A 19,258-nucleotide genomic window follows, 5' to 3' on the forward strand; every position below is an offset into this window, starting at 1 on the left:
GAAAGAGGAAGAAACTTTCATAAAAACTGAACATGAAACATAGTTTTATATGAATCGTTGTCATTGCAACAGTAACTACCATGCACAGCAGCCGACATCTATTGGTGCTCCCCACAAATGTCACTACATATCTGGCTCTGTATACACTGGATGGTGCTCTTGCACCAGTTTTAGAACATTATGTTTCCAAACTGCACAACTGAGTGCAGTTGCAGTGAGCCGGATATATTTCCTGTTATAAAAATATAGAAAATAAGGTACTGATGATGGACTGAAGGTCTTCTAATATTGACTTTCAATGGAACATGTAACCGTGACCTTGACAAATCCCACCTCTCTCCTTGTTCTGATCCAGCAGGTTAAACAGGTGAGTGTTAAAGGGCCGCGGAATGATTGTAAATGGCTGCGGAATCGTGCCAGTAATCCCTGAGAGGCTGAGTGAGGGCGATTACCCCGCGGACGCGCTTCCTTCCATAAGTCCAGGATCCAATGACTGCGTTTTGTTGTTTCATTGTTTCAGAGACAGCTCTGTCTCCCAAACGTGGATCCCTGTTGATTCCCACCACCACTCTACTAACATAAATGACAAAGACAAGGGGGGCACCAAGTGGCATCAACAATACGTTACTCCTACAGTGATCATACAGGGGCAAAGGAAATAAGACTGCAACTATTATCATAATTAGGTAAACACAATAGTCACATAGATTATATTCTTTCTATCAGCATCGTTCAGTCTGGGTACCGTGAGAAAGTTTGTTCTCAATGGTTCTTCCCAGAGAGAAATTTAGAAATGAAGAAAGGATGCATCTGTCCTGTGTGGAGCTGGGAGACTCCGTCCACAGGGGATATAACATGTTAATGTCAATTACATATGTACAGTTTGTGTCTTTCTATTAAAGAGCTCTCCTTTTATTTGCCTACCATTTGACATAAATTAAATCCGCATTACGTTTTCTTCTTCTGAGGTCAAATTAGTAAAGTAGTGCCGTACTGTTTTAATGTCACTTATCAACTCACGAATTCTAGAAAGGGAAGCCACATTTTCCACCCTAAAAATCATGAGTGTTGAAAATGCAGAATACTGACAGGAAGTGCAGGGCTCAAGTGCTCAGAATAAGATTACAACAAATGTACATTGGGTCAAAAGATACAATTATATCTCCTGCCAAAAATAAGCCTGGTTATTGGCTTAGTGATAAAATCCTTCTGCACGGAAAATAAACCCAAGCAGAATCAGAGAATGCCCGGAGTCCTGTCTGAAGGGGAGTTTGTAAACAGTAAATGGAATGATAAGTTTTGAGGCTGTTTGTTTTCTCGAGCCAATGCCGTTTACTTTGTCCGGACTCCTCTGTGCCCACTGGTTATCACTATTCCAGTCTGGAGACGAGCTCCTTCAACCAGCTGCTCATGAACAAAGGTTGCAGCCTGCAGAGCTAAAACAATCCAGGGTAGGAGAGGAGCTGCTGGAGGTTCATACGTGCAAACCTCGCCCATCGCATTAAATAAAAATAAAAAAGCGTTCAAGATAACCACTTGAGTCCATCGCCTGAATCCCTCTGGAGGTGCTATCTCTGAAGACAGCACTCAGTGACCCATTGGTCCCTCTCCTCCGTTAGAGTCACATCCCTAATTTACAGCTCACGTCTTAACCAACTCCTTTTGGTCCCGATTCATTTCTCTGGATTTCTTTTACCCTCCACCCAGAATCAGGTCGACGACGTATCCCAGCAGCTCTGCCCGGACGCTTTCACTTAGACCTCCAGTGCAGCAGGAGCCACAGCCTCCCCTGATGTGAACTGGCGTGTCGTCCGCTTGTAGGCTTTAATGTCACAGCGGGGCATAGACGACATCAGGGGCCAGTGGAGGGCAAAGAATATCTTCACAACTGCACATTCATATTCGATAATCCCTAAGGCTCTACGCTACGCCTATACTCTAGAACCCAGGATTGCGATACCTAACGGACTATCTGAATAGACTGCTAATAGGATACTTGGACCTTGACTTGTTTTGTCAAGGTCCAAGTATCTTTTGGAGCTTTCTGCTCAAGTCTTTAATGCTTAGCGAGGATAATCTATCCATAGATCTGCAAAGAGTATTTAAATAAATGTTTCTCACTTTCTCACCAAATTTGTGTTGTAACAAGTAACAGCTAATAATATAAATCAGGATTTGCTGTAAATTTTACATCATGATCACAGAATAAATTCAAGTTTTTGTGTATTTATAATGTCCTTAAAAGCTGCATTTATTGTGCATCTAGAAGATCAAGTAGCTGCTCCAACTCATTGGGCTGAACCAATATAACTTCAATTCTATTTTTAGCAAAGCTGCGACTCATCAAGGCCTCTAAACAATGATATGATAGTTTCCTTTGGCGAAGGGCGTTTGGGGTGTGTGTCTATGTGTTGAAGGAAAGGTCATCTGAGAAGAATGCTCATATACCCATATTCAGAATTCATTACAAAGCTAAACCCAACTCCAATCCCTGTCCAAAAACCCATTCTTCCTGTCTCTGTCCTGCATTCCTGCATCGCTCACATCGGCCTTCTCTGGAACTTCTAACTCCAATTCCAGTAATCCTAGTTTCAGTGTCTGTAAACCTCTTTCCACTGATCTGAATCCAAATTCTACTAATTCCTGGTATCAAAGTCCAGGTTTTACCCGTAGGCCCAATTCAAGTAATATTTGCGTAATATTTGCTCACCCCGGTCTCACCCCCGGTCTCACCCCGGTTTCAAGCCAAGTTTAAATCTCAGTCCAATCATCAATCCCACTCTCCCTAATGTACCTGCTTCCACGTCCCGGCTCACTCTTAATCCCAGTTCTATTCCCCCCGCGATGGTTTCCATCCATTCTTCCGTTCCTGATCACAGTCCTAAATCTCTACTTTATTTTCCAGTCTCAATTAATGAAGCTTGGAACCTTTGGTCTTGTTCAGTTTCCCAGTGTTAAATCGCCCCACTCGTCCCAAATTCACATACCCCGAACTGACGTGGCTGGCCCCTCACTGGACTCTGTCCCGACCACGGGGACTATGTGTTAACAGGAAGTGGGCCGGCTTTACGCTTCAGGGCTCATTTTCTTATTTCCTCTTTGGGCCGGCCAATCACAGCGGTTTACACTCGAGAACAGACCACCAGCTCGCACTGCCGGGAAAACATCTGTGAGGGTTAGCGAGGACGTCACATATACTTCATGTAAACCCAAGATAAGTGAAGCTACCGGGTCAAACCACTAATGATGTGACAGAAGAGGGACATTTATGCAACTCTTGTTTATTTTTTATTTTAAACGATTGATCTTTAAACTGTCTAAATTCTTATATAATTACTAAGTCGAGTTGGTTTACATCACATATCAACAAAGCCAATTGCATCATTTTTTTCAGTGACATTTGGCCCTGTTGTTGATGAGTTGCCAGTGTGACTGATCACTTGGCTCAGTCCAAAAAAATGGGTTGGGTAAATATGGGGGACAAATATAGTTCAATGTGAAAACAAGTAAGGCTAAGATGTCACCTTATATGTGATCAACTTTAAGCTGTTTTATTTTATTCTGCTAAATTAGTTGAGAAATAACAGCAAATTGCAGAATTCGACCAAAAAGTAGAAACGCCAGTCTTTTTTCTTGGATTACCAAGAATGAGGTTAGAGTGAATAAAAATAAGATATCCATCAATTCTTTCATTAATAATAGTATTCTGATTACCACATTAAATGCACACTTTGTAAAAATAAGACTTTTGCATTTGCATTTTTATTTTTAATCCGTTGGTATAATCCTGGGAATGAAAGACATCCAACATTAAAGAAAATCATTAAGCAGCCAGCTGGCTCACGAACTGCTGCAGAAACACCAACTCAACGAAAAGAAAAAATACCTAAAAAAACCACAGCAGAAGGGTTGAGAACGAGGACAGTCAAGCTCATGTAGAGGCAAGTATCGGTTTGCACCATTTACTCATCATTGATGACGATTCATTGATGGCTGCGGGTCCATATCGCCTGACAGGTTTACGAAGTGGCTTCAAATCATTGTGCAACAGATAAACCCAATGGGATCCCCTCAACATTTGTTATGGGAATTTGTGACAGCATTGATTTTTTTAATGATAGTGTTTGCACTGCACTGTAAAAAAAAGGTTCTTTGTCTGTCCTTGTGCTCTCTGACAGCATCGCCATTGCTAATCTGTGTTCTTTGTCTATATTACATTTTTTGGATGATGATTTTTTTGTTCTACTCCGCCTGTAAACTGCAACTCTATTTTTTAAATAAGAAGCAATTGGCCGGCCTACACGCTGAATTTTAACAACCCCAGTGTCGATGGGCCTCCGCTGTCTCCTATAACGATGGATGCCACTGTATTGCTGAACAGAATTTGGGCCGATTGGAGGACCCACTTAAACAACACGAGGGACAGAAGTTAGTCCAGCTTCGTTTTAGCTTTTTTTTGCCCTTTATGTGTCTTTTCTGAGCCACGAGTCAAGGGGGGATTTCCAAGACAAGAGAAATTATCCCCAAAAAAGAAATTGCCTCATTCCTAACACACCTGACAAGTTATTCGTCCTGACAAAAACAAATAAAGTGTCCACTCTCCCTTCTTTGATACAATCAAATTCAATGGCCAATATTTTATATAGGAATGGGGAAGCGGGGTAGGGTGATGGGGGGTATTGTAGTAATGCCACATTTTGGATATTAACCACTAGTAAAACAAACACAGAAGAAGAAGAGGATTCAGCTCAGATTGTTGGATATTATCCTTTAACCCTCGCGCCTCAGGAACTTGAGTTGTAAGTGGGACTGAGTGAGACCGCCGGTCGCTATGGTCAGGGACTGAAATGCTAGCCGGTCTAGCGGTCAAGCTAACACTGTGGACTGTGGACACCTTTTTCATTTTATGATCAAACTTAGTATTGTTTGCCATGCTTTTTTAATTTTGTTTAAAAACTAGCTCAAACCTCACCTGTTCAGATTGGCTTTTGGGTAAAATCAATGATTTAGGCCTGTTTTTATCTGTTTTTATTCATATTGTATGCCCACTTTCTTTTGCTTCTGCGTCTGCGTCGTTGCGGCGACGCACTCGTTCCAATTTATGGTTCTAAAAGGCTTGCGTGTGTTCCAGAGCAATTCACCGCCAGAACAACAGGTGGAGTAACGTGTTGTGTTGAAGACGACCCAGAGAGTCACGTCTTTGTGTGTGGAAGTCGTTGGTTGGTTTATTTATTTAGCATAGACTTTATTGCCCCGTGCATCGCCACTGCTGCTTTTCATCGCGGACACGTTTGTCCCGTATTTTCCTCCACAAACCGGCGTTTGTGGAGATCTCCCTCCATGAATTAGAGGCCATCCGCGCGTCCTTATAGTCCGCCAATGACGGCTTGTAGAAGTGGTCATATTTATGCATTTCTTCCGACAAAAGCTCTTAAATCTGATCCGTTCTCTCGTAAACATTCTTCGTTTTAACAATGGCGGAATTGTGCTATGAATCTCGCAGCATCAATCGGACCCTGAAAGCACCGTCTCCACCTCCCCACACCCCCCCCATCCACCCGCCCCGACGTCAAACGTTTGACTGCAGTATCTGATGAGCTTTATAATCCGGTGCGCCCTATATATGAAAAATGTTCTGAAATAGGTCATTCATTGAAGGTGCGCCTTATAATCCGGTGCGCCATATAGTGCGAAAAATACGGTACTTACTTCATGTTCCCTTGTAACAAATGCAGCACATGTTGTTTATGTTGAGTGAAATGCTTTTACAACCCTCGGTTGTGGGCATGCATCCTTCTTTTTGGGTGAGCAGAATTCTTACATTTAGCAGAGAGAAAGTGGTGTGATGGTATCCAACCATGTGACGTTAAATATGTTTTCCAGGTCATGGAGTCATGGGACAACGATGCAACAATGTCACGAGAAAGCTAATAACAAACATTGGGAAACAATGAATTCATTCTTACTTACATAAGGATAGGTTGTGTGTTTTTTTTCACCCCTTTTCTCTTTCACTAGAAATGTGACACACAGTGAGAAACTCGAGTCCTTCTTTAGATGTGGTTGTGAAGACAATGACTATGGAATAGAATGATTGCCGAAGATATTTAAAGATGTTTCATTTAGAGGTGCTTAGTGATAATATTAATCCATGGCCAGAAAACATACTTTTGGGCTCAGGGGTGTCTGGAAAAAATGAGCTCTCAGGTCACTGCAAACATTTTCCAATGACAGTTCACAAAGTGCATCTCTCGATCTCCCTCTTTCTCTCTCGGGTTCACTGTTAAAGAGGCAGCGGAGCGGAGGAGGAGGCGATGATGGAGGTTCAGCGCCAGACGTGAGTCAGACTTCAGAACATTATGACTTCATGAGAGCTGAAGCAGAAACAGACATTGTTTCATTTCCGTTCACCTCTTATCAAATAACAACATGCACAGAACCACAAGTGTATGAGAATATATAGGTTTCAACATGATTAAACGGACACTGGTATGGACGACATTTCAACAGACGCTTTGTCCTGATACACTCTGGTCTCCATGGCACTTTTCTTTAGCGTATTTGCACAATATTCTAGGTCCTCACAAAGAATAAAGACACACATTAAGGACATGAAACAAGCTCCTGTGAGTCTGCAGCTGCTGGGTAACTCCCCGCTCAATACTGAGAGGGAAAACTGTAAATCACTGAAACAGTTTCACCTTGACATGGACACGGTTCTGTTTACAGCTGCAATCAGTAAGATTATATCGAAGCGTTGGACTTTTCTGCCACTCGTTGGAAAAAAACTGTCTTTTAGATTTAGGACTACTGTTTTTTTTTATTTTTCTTTCTCTCTTGGAACTGGTTGGTAACTGGTATCTTTTAAGACTTAAAACAATACTTTATTAATTTCTTTAGTGGAAACCACAATTCTTTAATCTAGACGTGAAGAACACACATAGCAGCTGCAGACATGAATCCTTGCCTTTGTTGTGGTTATGCTTTTGCTCGAGGAGGACAAGAAAACTCAAAGTTTGATCACATCATATTTTACACCACCTTTTTACATCACTTTAACAGATTCCCGGATCGTGTTATTTTGCAGATCAACCGATCATAAATGATCAATGTCTGAAATTTGGGTAACCCATGAAAAGTTAATTTTTTTTAATTATTTATGAACTTTAGTGATTTATTTCTTATTTTACTAGTTGCAAACAAAATGAATCAATTACAAAAACATGTTTATTTACAGTATTTATTTTTATTGATAATTCATTACGTCATTGGTAGTTATAATGATGAGTGTCAGGAGTTTAAACAATTCACTTTCTAATATATTTTGGTTAAATGTCTCACATTGTCTCATATGTCTCATATTAGCTGAACAGAGCCTGAAGTCGTCATAATGTAAGTTAATAGTAGCTCAGTAGCTCTGAGATCCGGCGCTGCTAACGTTGCTCCGCCTGATTTTAACACAGATTTGAAGTTCACAATGAAGCGACTAGAAGATCTGTGAATCACATATTGCTCTCTAAATATTGCCTGATAACTATCGGCAGTACAACTTGACTGTTGAAGAGTGTAAGTAATCGCAGGTCACAGGGATGCCGACGGGCGGCACGGTGCTGGTGTGGTTAAGCCCGGTAGCCTCTCAGCCTGGTCCTGGCCTCTGTGTGGAGTCCGCATGTTCTCCTTGTGTCTGCGCCGGTTCTCTCTGGTTCTCCGGCTTCCTCCCACAGTCCAAAGACGTGGTCGTGACTTTTCCTGTAATGTAGTAAGTGAATGTTTGTCTTTCCTAATGTCAGCCCTGCTGCCGGTGACATTTTTGCCATTCATTCCAAACCGCAAGGGAATACTTCCCAGATACTGGATCGATGGGTCGGGTTTGATGCCTCGTTGTTAAGTGGCACCAGACGGAGCTGCTGCGTCCTACGTGTTGGTTTGTTAGTGATGATCAATGAAGGCTTTTGCTGTGATGAATGGCGAGCTCGCCAAAGCCACAGTCTTCCCTCCACAATCCCGGCCGTTGTGTTTCACAGGTGAAATTTGATCTGAGTCACACTGGGGAAGGTAAGAAATGATTTAATAAGTCAGGCCGACAACATGTAATTCTAACGACTGCGTTACAAGCAAATGCTGATAAACACAAATGTATTCAACGTTCATGCAAATGCCTGGACCATAAACGTCTCCGAGCATATGATTTATGGATGGTCGTGTAATTCTCCCTCTGACCTCCTTTTTAAAATACTTGCTATGAATCCAGATCCCTGAACCCGAAGGCTCTGTGTGAGTCACTGTGAATTTGTATTTTAAATGAGCAGCTGCTCCTGACGCAAATAATGAGGTTGAAGATTATTTGAATAAATATTATGGAATTATGGAAATACCAAGATGCCTTTAGGGAGTCTAATGTGTACCGGCAGATCTACCTCAACTGATTCAGATGGGACACACCGCTTAGGTGTAATCTTACCATTTAAAAAAAAAATATTGAACTAACCACTGCTAATACATTTCTTATGGTGTGTTAGAATAAGAAACAACGCATTGCCCATGTTATAAATGAAACCCTACGTTCTTACAATCTTATTATCCAATACAACCTCAAGTGTGATTCTTACTTTTGTTATTTCACACAAAATAATGGTGAACACAGTCTCGTCCTGCTAAAAAGCCGACAGGGACCGACACTGAACGGCTCTAAACATTCGAAACATTCACGCTTGTCAGTCAGAAATCGGGGCCTTTGTTCTGGGCCGATACGAAAAAGCAATGTGAGGGTCTATTTTTACATCTGCATTTGTCTGTTTGGGCGGACTGCTGACCTGCTTCCTCTGCAAAATAAAAAATACAGCTGAATGAGTTACTAATAAGATTAAAAAATGCTTCCAAAAAATGGATTCTGGGTCACATTAGTCACAGTTGTGGGAGGCATAAACATAAATAGCGGTACCACAATATTGAAATTGGGTTCATTTTGTAGTGAATGAGAGTAAGAATATTTTTTGTGCACAGTACCTAAAATAGTATGCACTGGTGTATACTGGTGTATTGTATGTTTATATGTAATGTTACAAAGACAATGTTGATTGCTTTTATACCAGTACCCTTTAATTCTGATATTTTATTTAGACTGATCTGATATTTCATATAAGCTCTATTGGGGCTTTTAATAATACACCGAATTAACATATACTGATGTTTTCTGGTATAAGCCTCTGGTATCGCTATCGACTCTTTTTGGGAAACAACTCATGAAATAGCTTCTGACTCACGCATCACTTTAACTATTTGTTCTCTCCCTCCCTCTTGATTGTGTGTAAATCTCAAGTCAAAATGCTCATCGGAATGCATTAGATTCGCTGATTAGCATCAGGCGATATATGATCGAGAACACATGCCGCTGGCCGTGTGTTGAACGCTGAACAAGAGCCTTCAAAGGCAAGAAAAGCTGCACTGGGGAAAACAGAACCGTTTATATTCGTCACATGTTTTTTTAGTAAGCCCGGGGCTAAAGGATAAAGAGACCAAACAGATTCGGTACCATTCATCAATCTGATAATTGCTTGTTTCTGCTTGGTTTGGACCTGCTTCTTTTCTAAATGACAAGAGGCATGTTTTAAATTAAGGCAGCAGTGATGACTTTGAGACTTTCTCGTTATATATTGCAAGAAGTGTAATGCTGCTAGCTAGATTTAATGGAAAACAGGCCAGGTTTTTCATTCTGACATTTTCAAAAAACAAGCGTGTACTCCTGCTGGTTTCCCAAGACTACCAAGCCAAGCTTTATAGTTTATTTGAAACAAATACAGTAAAAGACTAAGACAAAGGAAAATCTGTAACTCTTTCAGTAATTATTAGCTTCACAGAACAGAAACGTATATTTCACATCTGTTCCTGAACAGGCTGGCAAAATACATACTGAATATCTGAATAGGAAAACATCAGCACGACCATCTTTCATGTCCCAGAAGGTGTTTCGGTATCCTCACTCTATGATAAATCACTCTTGTGATAACCAGGTGGTCTCCTGGTAATGGCAGTCTGGCCTCTGTTTAGCTGCTCTATATAGAGCTATATATAGCAGAGGTGAGCAGTGAAGCACAGAGGGCGAGTGACAATGTTCCCTTGGAGAGAGCGAGTTATGGCCCCTCCTCCCAAGAACAATAGAGCCATGTGTGTGAGCATTCCTGCTTTCTCCGCCGTCGTCCTTCACACACGTGTATTCACAGTAAAACCCATGTGCAGTACTATGCTCATTGTTGTATGTCGTACAATGCATTCTTCTTCCTTTTTTCTGGCTCCTCACATCTTCCGCTCTCCCCATACTGGCCCCCAACCCCACGAGGACGAACCGTAAATCTGACCTCCCCTCTGATGTTACGGGGTAAGAATGATAAGGACACACACATTGTCAAAGATAATGTGCAGCTCTGGAGGTCTGGATCAGCACAAAGTGAAGAGAGAAGAAGGTGACTTTGTAGTAGTTTAACCAGATTATCTATTCACCTTATTATAATTGGTTATTATCCCTCCATGACCTGTCAAGGGTTCAATTAATCATTTTACATTTTATCCTGTGTAGTCTCTTCTAAATAAGTTTGGCTAGTCTCTATTTTCATTTTATTTCCACTTTAAAAGAATCAAACAATTGCAAGATGAAATATGTAAATGTCTTCATATGCATAATTTATTTCTCACTGATGCACAAATACAAATGTTAAGGCCTGGTGCCTCCTTTCAGACTGACATGCAAATGCACATCCAAAGCAACGATACATGGCAACGTCGACAAACAAAAGTCTACAGAAAATCCAGCCGCCTTAACATCATTGCGCTGAGTACAGGAGTGCTTTCATGCCAAGACAACACTAAAGAAAGAGGTGTTGCAGGGATCACGTAGTCACTTTCCACAACATTTCTAACCATTCAGAATTGAGGTTTAGGGCAAAAACTGCAACATCCAGAGTGCAATGACACTGTATCAACGCTCACTCGTAGAAGCGGCCACTAGGACACTGGGAATCGTTCAGTGACAAAAAAAGAAAAGGTTTGGTCCCTATGTTCAAACAAGCTTCCAACAAAGGTCAGTTTCATGTCGGTTGATGGTAAATATGTGCAGCGGATGAAAATTCTTTCAAGATTTTTTTTTTTTCAGGCCCTGACGCCCCTCACTTACACAAAATATATTGTAGCTTGTGGTTGGATCAAAATTGTCATATTTATATCAATATTAATCAGCTTTATCTACAAAAAAAGACATACACACTTTTTTGTTCTCCCTAGGTGATTTTATGTGGATAACCAAGTACTTTTCATTTCCTCATCTCACCTTTGCCATACAGAGAAATTCGTCTTAAACACAGAACTTGTTGTGCAAGTTGAGTGATGAGAAATAAATCAGGGAAAATTACAGACATTAAAAATTAAAGACATTCGACTGTAAGTTGATCAGGAAGTTTTGGAAGTTACAAGTTAAAGGAATGTAAACAGTATCAGGTCGACCGTGGGCAATGCCCAAGCATGTCGTTTAGGTTGAAGGAGATTGAAGGATGGTTTTCAGGCAACACAGTTTCAGTTAAGGCTGTTTTTCCGCTCCAAGGTGCCAACAAAATGTGGCAGCAATAACTGATATATTTGACTTTCAAATAAAGATAAATTAAAGCTTAGAGTTCTGATTAATTTTAAATGGAAAGAACATAAGCTCACATAACGTAAGAAACACTTCTACTATAAGACTTCTTGCTGTCACAGTTTAGAAGCTGAGGTACTTCATAAGGCTTCACTAAATTTTACCGACCAGTAATCTCTTTTTTTTTAAACCCTTCTGCTGTTCTTCCAAAAAAATCATGTCCTACATTTGTGTGTCAAAAACGTTTACTTCCGCAATTTGTCCAGTTCAGTCTCCATGTGGTTTCTACTGAAAGTGTGTCTCCTCTCAGACCACCAACAATACTCGGAATATGCAGAATGTGGATTATTTAGATAATTCCAATTCAGTATTAAAGAACGTCTTCACGGGCATTGTGAATCATTCCTGACACAGTGGTTAGTTGTGCAAGTGGTGTTCAATACGATCCTTTAGCCTCACTGTAGGGACTAAAGCTGGTCTTTTGATCTACACTAAGATTGAGAACCTCAACTGGGCGGATTTGGAGAACATTTGGTGGAGACATTTATTGATCCTGAGGACTTTGGCAATCCCCTAACCTTCATAGCGCTACAGGCATCTCAAACTTTCCTCTGGTCCAACACTCCCTGAGGACACCTCTAAGGCTAACCCCCCCACTCTTTGTCAGCTTCAGTTGCACACTGGGATTGATGACAATACAGCATATCGACGTGCTAATGTTAGCATGCGGTGCAGATGACAGGCTGACAAACTAAAGCTTGGTTTGTTTAAGTCTTGAACCTAACATTAAATTTGCAACAAAGAACCAAGCTGTAGAACGGATATTCCCTTTAGGTTTACAACATGACCTGTTGTCCTCGAGGGACAGCCGAGTAAATCGCCCAACAACAAATCTCACTGGGTCTTCTAACGTGGCGACAGACAACCTGTGTTGCTGGTTTCAGGTTGAAGTCACTTCCTAACACCGAGGATGGTCATCTGCAGACACTCCTCCTTCAGAGCCACCAGTTCTGTCTTGTAGCTGCTCGTCTTGGCTCCATCGGCGTACACACAAGACTGCTTCTTTGTGGACAGCGGCGTATCCACAGTCACTGAGCCGGCGTTGAGCAAGTCGCCGTGCGACGGTGAGGAAGAGGAGACCCTCTTGCAAGCTGCTGAAAGCAAAGCCGAGAGGGCTTGGCCCACGTCATGCCTCGCCCCCTCGTTGACGAAACAGTACAAGATGGGGTCGGCGACGCAGTTGAGGCTCGTCAGAGCCAGCGACACGTGGTACGCTGCAAACAAGTTCTCCTCTGAGCCACAGTCGCACGGCTTCCTTAGAAACATGACACTCCGCACCAGGAGGAGGATGTGGTACGGCCCGAAGCACAGCAAGACGATCAAGATGAGGCTTAGTGCCAGGCGCTGGATTTTGGCCTTTTCCTGGCGCTCTGTCGAGACGTTGCAGCGCACCGCCACCAAGATCCCACGGTAGGCCACGAGCATGGCTGTCCATGGCGCCAGGAAGCCCAGAAATGTCCTGTAGAGGTTCATCCCTGCCACCCAGTCCTGCATGGGGTACTTCTCAAAGCAGAAGGTGTGGTTGAAGCGATCCTGGAAGAGCTCATCATGGAAGAGGGGCGCAGAGTTGGCTATGATCTCAATTATCCACACCATGGCGCTGACCAGGACAGCTGTGGGAAATTAAGGAGAGGAGAATAAATGAATGATAAATACTTTGCAGTACATTCCTGTGGCCTGCTTGAACAAGTCTTTACTGTGACTGCGACTAGCAGATCCCAATTGGGGCCCAAACAAGCCAGAAACTAGGTCGGAACCAGTGCAATACTATTGATATATATTTTTTAACAGTAACTGATTGTCACACATTGCATCACTTACAGAGGTTCCCCTTTACCTCCACAAAAATACATTGTACAGATAGACAAAGTAGTTACAGAGTTAGTTATTTTGATCATGGCTGTGCCATTTTCGGAGCAGAGGCCGAAAAAGAGGCTCATCAGAGTTGCTAACGACACTGAAGAACATTTCACCTCTCAGCCAGGCATCATTATCTTCTTTAGTTTTAGGTTGGATACATTATGAAAAGTGCATCCTTAAGCAAACATACCTGTTTTGATTCGTCGCACCTTGGCGAAGCGCAGGGGATACGCCACGGCCAGGTACCTGTCCAGCGATATACAGCAGAGGAAGGCGATGCTGACGTAGATGTTAGTGTAGAAGATGAAGCCGAACAGCTTGCAGCTCTCCTGACCGTGGATCCAGTCATCGTGCTGCAGGAAGTAGTCGATCCACAGAGGGAGAGTGGTGATGTAGAGGAGGTCAGCCACTGACAGGTTAATCAGGTAGATGCCGAGCTCATTGCGTTGACGTACCTGGAGGACGTAAATTGAAAGGATCCAATGGATGAAAAAGCAAACGACTGGTGCAATGGTGGAGAGGATAAGAGGGTTCTGTTCCACTCAGTGAAAATAGACAAACAGTGTCTGTTTGCTTTTTAAGCAAACATTGAAATGTGACTGACTATAAAATGCAAATCACGTGTGTATTGGGTATATCAGCTAAAGAATTTAGCTGATAACGATTTAGGAAGCAAACGATTTGCTTCCTAAATTTCAAAACTCTGAACCGAAGAAAATAAGAGTGAAAAATTAGGGCTGATTGTATTATTGTTAACGTTATTAATGTATTTCATGCCTCAAAAAACTCGTACTGTAAGTGTTCTTGGTAATAGAGTGAAGTCAGGGACAAATAACCAGCAGTTTAACTTCCATTGAGATTTTCTAATTTGATTTGTCCACTAAGAGACTGCACTGTTTCACATGTAGTATTGATATTACAATTTTAATATTTGGACTTCCTTGGGTAATCAAACAGTGCGCCAAGTATGTGCTTGTTTTGATTCAGTTCGGGCATCGGCGGTCACAGAGCTCGCAGCGCTCAGCAACGCAGTGAATGCAGCGGAGGACAGAGCGCACGTGGGCTCCTTCGAGTCGCGCTGCGCTTGAGCCAAAGGCTGGACCTGAATCCAGAAAGTTGGAGGAGTCGCCCTGATGCTGAGGTGGAAGTGAAACGATGAGTTGAAATGTCCTCACTTGCACGAGCTACGGCACTTGCTCGAATGAAAAGTCAATAACGATTCTGTCCGCTGCTGCCAAAGTAAACAGTCTGTCACGGTGTGGTTCACTTCCTGTTGTATTTTGTAGTTTTCTGCCACTCGTGTCCCCGGGTAACTTCACTTCCTGCCTTGCCCCGTCATCCCCTGTGATCGTCTAATAGTTTCCACCTGTGTCCAATCACCTGCACCTCCCTTGTGTATTTAAGCCATGTGTCTGTTGTGTCACGTGTCATTGTCTTTTGTTGTGGATGGCCGTAGTTTCCTGTCTGCTGTTTTTCCCCCCTGGTTCCTGTGTGATTTTGCCTTTTGACTATTAAAGTCTTTTGTTTCCGTGAAGTCTGCATTTCAGTCCTGCCTCCTCCACGCTTCCCTGACACAGTCTGTGGGAAACACTGGAAATGTTTTATGCTGTAGAACAATGGTCACCAAACTACGGCCCGCCGGCCAACTACGGCCCGCCGGCCAACTACGGCCCGCCACCCCCCTTTGACTGGCCCCCCAGCCCATCTGCCCTCCACTACCCAACGAGGCAATCCCCAAAAGTCGTCATGGCATAACGGTCAGTTCCCTTCCGATTCACTCGCTTGTTGCGATGTTGCCTGAGGCGAAGTCGGTGCTGACAGTGTTGGCAAGTTACTTCCAAAATGTAATTGTACTGTCACTCGCGGACTTTTTTTCCCTCTGTGCCGAAATGTTTGGTGAATTCTTTAAAAAAAAAAAAAAAAAAAATTCCGCGCAGGACTTCACTGTGAGCGGACTGTTTAGAGACGATGTGACCGGCATGTAAAGTTAAAGTTATCTGCTCCTGTAGCAGAGCTGCAAGTTTAACTGAAAGAACGAGCAGAGAGAGAGAGAGACGGTCACTAAGCGCTGTCTTGCTCTTTCCCTCGCATATATTGATCAAAAAAGTCATGGCATGTGCCGAAGAGTCATGGAAAAGTAGTGGTTAAAATGTGTATGAACCCTGAATATGGTGCTTCTTGTGTTCAATCCGTCATCCCTCCATGCCAGGGCTCCAGAAGGCACAGTGAGGAGAGGAGATACATCAACAAGTGCAAATCCAGCTCACCTACATATACTACTGATTTTGATTCCCATTATTCGGTATTATGGTTGTGCTTTAGTTTTGAGCCTACTGCTCATTTCATTTTCACCTTGACCTAAAAAATGTTTACTGAACATGCTCACCTGGATAGGCGTACGAGCTGGCCAGTTGTTCTATTACTCATATTATAATTTCAATGTTTTTTTTATTTATTTATTTTATAGGCCTATGTATGTGACCTTTATTAAGTGCTGCACATAATTATTATTAATATCAACAGGCCTACCTATAATTTATCATTTTTCACTCACCTTTGCCAGTGTCAATCACCTCAACTAGGCAGATGTTTCTTACCTTGACAGCTTTGATGTTATTTTTATTTGAAAATAAATAAGTCTGATATTTCAAATTAAAACAAAGTGTGAAGACTCGATTACTACTTTTGCAAACCACTAGTAAAGATAAACAAATATGTGCCAGGAATCAAGTGTTGATATAGTAGTGTGGATATAGTAGTGTGGATATAGTAGTGTGGATATAGTAGTGGGGGTGGCTGTGCCAGGCTAGTAATCTCTACTACACAATGAGGCCTGCTGGTGGTCATTTTGATCTGGGTCATATGTTATATAGCTCCGGCCCCCCATCACAGTCAGGAACGATAATGTGGCCCCCAGAGAAAAAAGTTTGGTGACCCCTGTTGTAGAGGAAAAGCAGCCTCAGTGCTGCAAGAAGTGTCTGGCAGGAAAATAGGAGTTAGACATTATTTTGATTTCAAAAAGTAATCTGCTACAAAACATTTGACCCGACTCACCAACACGCTGTTCTTCTGAACTGACTTTTGGGGCGTTGGGACTGTGTTGTCAGTCGGTTGGTGCATCATTGGGGCTTTACAGTATGTAAAGGTGAAGACGTTTTGACACACACCTTCGTAAACTCGGTCTTTCACTTCAAATTATTTGTTTAACGCGGACATTTTTATATACAAGGCATACAAGGCTCTTTTGTACCTACACTGCAGCCACCTGCCAAAGTATATTTTTTCCCACCACAGTTTTAAAATGAACTGAAAATATTCTTGAGCTTCTCTGCAGATGGGCCAGCTCTGCCCTCGGGAACATTTCCTCGGTTGGGCGGCGGACCGGCATTAGTTCTGCCCGGAGGAAAAGAGGAGGGAAGTAGCTTCCCCTTCTTCTTGGAGCCAAAAACGTATAGCGCACGCTAGCTCGATCTCTGGGAGGAGCGACTGAGCCCTCTCTTAACTGCAGTGGGTAAATAGACCCCCAAAAGTAAATGCATACTCAACGTGTGTGTGTGTGTGTGTGTGTGTGTGTGTGTGTGTGTGTGTGTGTGTCATCCTCACCTGCCTGTAGGCCGCCCACAGGGCCATGCAGTTGGTGGGCAGACCCAGAACGATGACGATGATGTAGAGCGTTGGCTGGAAAAACTGGTCCACCTTACTGTCCACATCACAGAACGAGATGTTGCACATTGTTCTGCGTGGACCGCTCCGAGTGTTTTTTCTGTTTTTTTTGTGTGTGTGTGCGTGTGTGCAGATGTGCGATGTTTAGCAACTCTCAGCTCTGGCTGTCCCTCTGTAGTTTGACTTTATTCCAGCTCCAGCAGTTTGACAGTGACGTGCCGACCCTGGCATCCTGCTCGGCTACCACGCGGCTGTCCGACATGGAGCAATGGAAGAAAACAGAGCTGTCGATTCTGTTGCATTTCATGATTCGTCTTTCTTAAAACGCCGCCTTCCTCTTGGCGTGTCATAATCCTCTCTCACGCTTTAAAGCCAGATCCGGCATCCCTCAGCATGGAGGAGGAGAGGAGAAGAAAGGAGGGAGCGAGGGGACCAATGTGGTGAAATTGAAGCTGCCTTATCGACGCTGCGCCAGGCCTCCTGCGCTTTAACAGCACCTCATCAATCTTTTAGAGATTAGAGGTCTGCAGGTCTGCTGTAGTAAGGAGAGGCTGGACATCAATGTGTGTGTGTGTGTGTGTGTGTGTTGGTCCTGATGATGGAATGGTTTTACAGAGCTTCACCCCGCTGGAGCCGAGAGGCCGTCCGTTTACTCAGGGCTGCTGAACGTCTGTAAGAGAGAGAGAGAGATGGAGTAAGAGGTTGCTGAATTATCGTGCCTCCAGTTTAAAATGCTAAAGTAATGTGACATCTTTTTTTCAGTGGAAAAAACGTGTTGCATTTAATAAGAATTGCCATTGAAAGGCTTTGTGATTTGAAGAATTTGTCCATGTTCAATCTCAAGTGTTTCTTTTTAGTCTAGTGTTTAGTTTCTAGATCTGTAGTTTTTCCTCTTTCAAGACCGATTTCAATGTAGTTTTTTTTGTAATAAACTTAATTTTAAACTTTGGAGCCATGCAATTGGGTTCATGTCCATTGACCGGTCGTGACAAACTAGTGGCCTTTCTTAGTTGGTTTCCAACAATTGTCATTGACAATGCGGGAGCTAATAACTTGCAGTTAGTACTAAATAGTTTGTTTAATTATTACGGTTTAATTGAAAGATATATTAAGATGACTTTTTCTGTTTTTGTAGTCAATTTAGTTTAATCATTTTTTGTAGTTTAAGTACACAATGTTTTGGTTAATTGGTTGATAATTAAATGACTAATTAATTGGGTAATACTGTAGGCACCTTGAGGTTATTTAAGGGCATAGCCAGGTATAGGACCAGCATGCACCTGGGTGATATATATATATATATTTTTTTTACCAGCATAGGAGAGCAGCGTAGGAAGACAGTCATAGGAAAGGAAGCCAAGTTATTCTTCTGTGTATGTTGGCTTGTCTTGTGAGCAAAATAAAATATGAAACGGAAGGAAAGCCTGCTTGGAAAATCCACTCTTTGCTGCGTAATAGAAACAAACCAGTGGTGCATCAGTGGCCCTTTGACACAATTGTTTATTATTCCCAAAGACAAATGGCCACTGCAGACAAGTCGGCTTATTTCTTTGACATTTGGTACTCTGCTCTTAAAATGAATCCTAAAGCATCGTAGCCAACCTCTGATTCACCGAGTCTGTACTGTGTCATCAGCTGCCTGATTGCAACTGAAAACCTGATAGTAGCTTTATAAACGTTACCTTTTTAGAATAAATAGAAGTAGTAAAGTTTTGTCTTTATTATTGCATTTTGATATTTATAAAAGTAAATTAGTTAGGATGGTCCAGTTGTAGAAGTGGGTGGAGCCATTCTCCTTACGCCGCGTGACGTAATTCTTCCAGCAATCCACGTTTGTGTTTTAGGCTCTTCAGTAACTCTAACATGTCACTCATCAAGTAATCAGCCAGGCTGCAGATGCAATAAACCCTCCTTGTCCATTTCTTGTTTGCTGCTGTCCTGCTGTTAGTAGTGTTTCAATGTAGATTCATTTTGCCTGATAACACATTTCCGAGTATTGATCTTAACTTGAGGGGGGGTAGGTTCGTTTTCGGATAGATAGTTAATCATTTGATA

At 42.4% G+C, this 19,258-nt stretch overlaps 1 protein-coding gene across 4 annotated transcripts in view; it reads right to left on the minus strand.

The window, feature by feature from the left end:
- Positions 1-10,662: 10,662 nt before the first annotated feature.
- gpr4 (G protein-coupled receptor 4) overlaps positions 10,663-19,258 on the minus strand; it is a 34,370-nt gene continuing 25,774 nt past the window's right edge. For 3 of the 4 annotated variants that reach the window (XM_040187061.2, XM_078080332.1, XM_078080306.1), the window contains 3 exons: positions 17,144-17,873; positions 13,731-13,995; positions 10,663-13,293 (listed from right to left, as the gene is read on the minus strand). In XM_040187061.2, the coding sequence (XP_040042995.1) occupies positions 12,572-13,293; positions 13,731-13,995; positions 17,144-17,272 (1,116 nt within the window). In that variant the 5' untranslated portion in view covers positions 17,273-17,873 and the 3' untranslated portion in view covers positions 10,663-12,571. The remainder of the gene's footprint in view (positions 13,294-13,730; positions 13,996-17,143; positions 17,874-19,258) is intronic. The other variant, XM_040187069.2, reaches the window with a different exon arrangement.

The sequence above is a fragment of the Gasterosteus aculeatus genome, chromosome 1, assembly GCF_964276395.1.
Source record: "Gasterosteus aculeatus chromosome 1, fGasAcu3.hap1.1, whole genome shotgun sequence".
NCBI lineage: Eukaryota > Metazoa > Chordata > Actinopteri > Perciformes > Gasterosteidae > Gasterosteus > Gasterosteus aculeatus.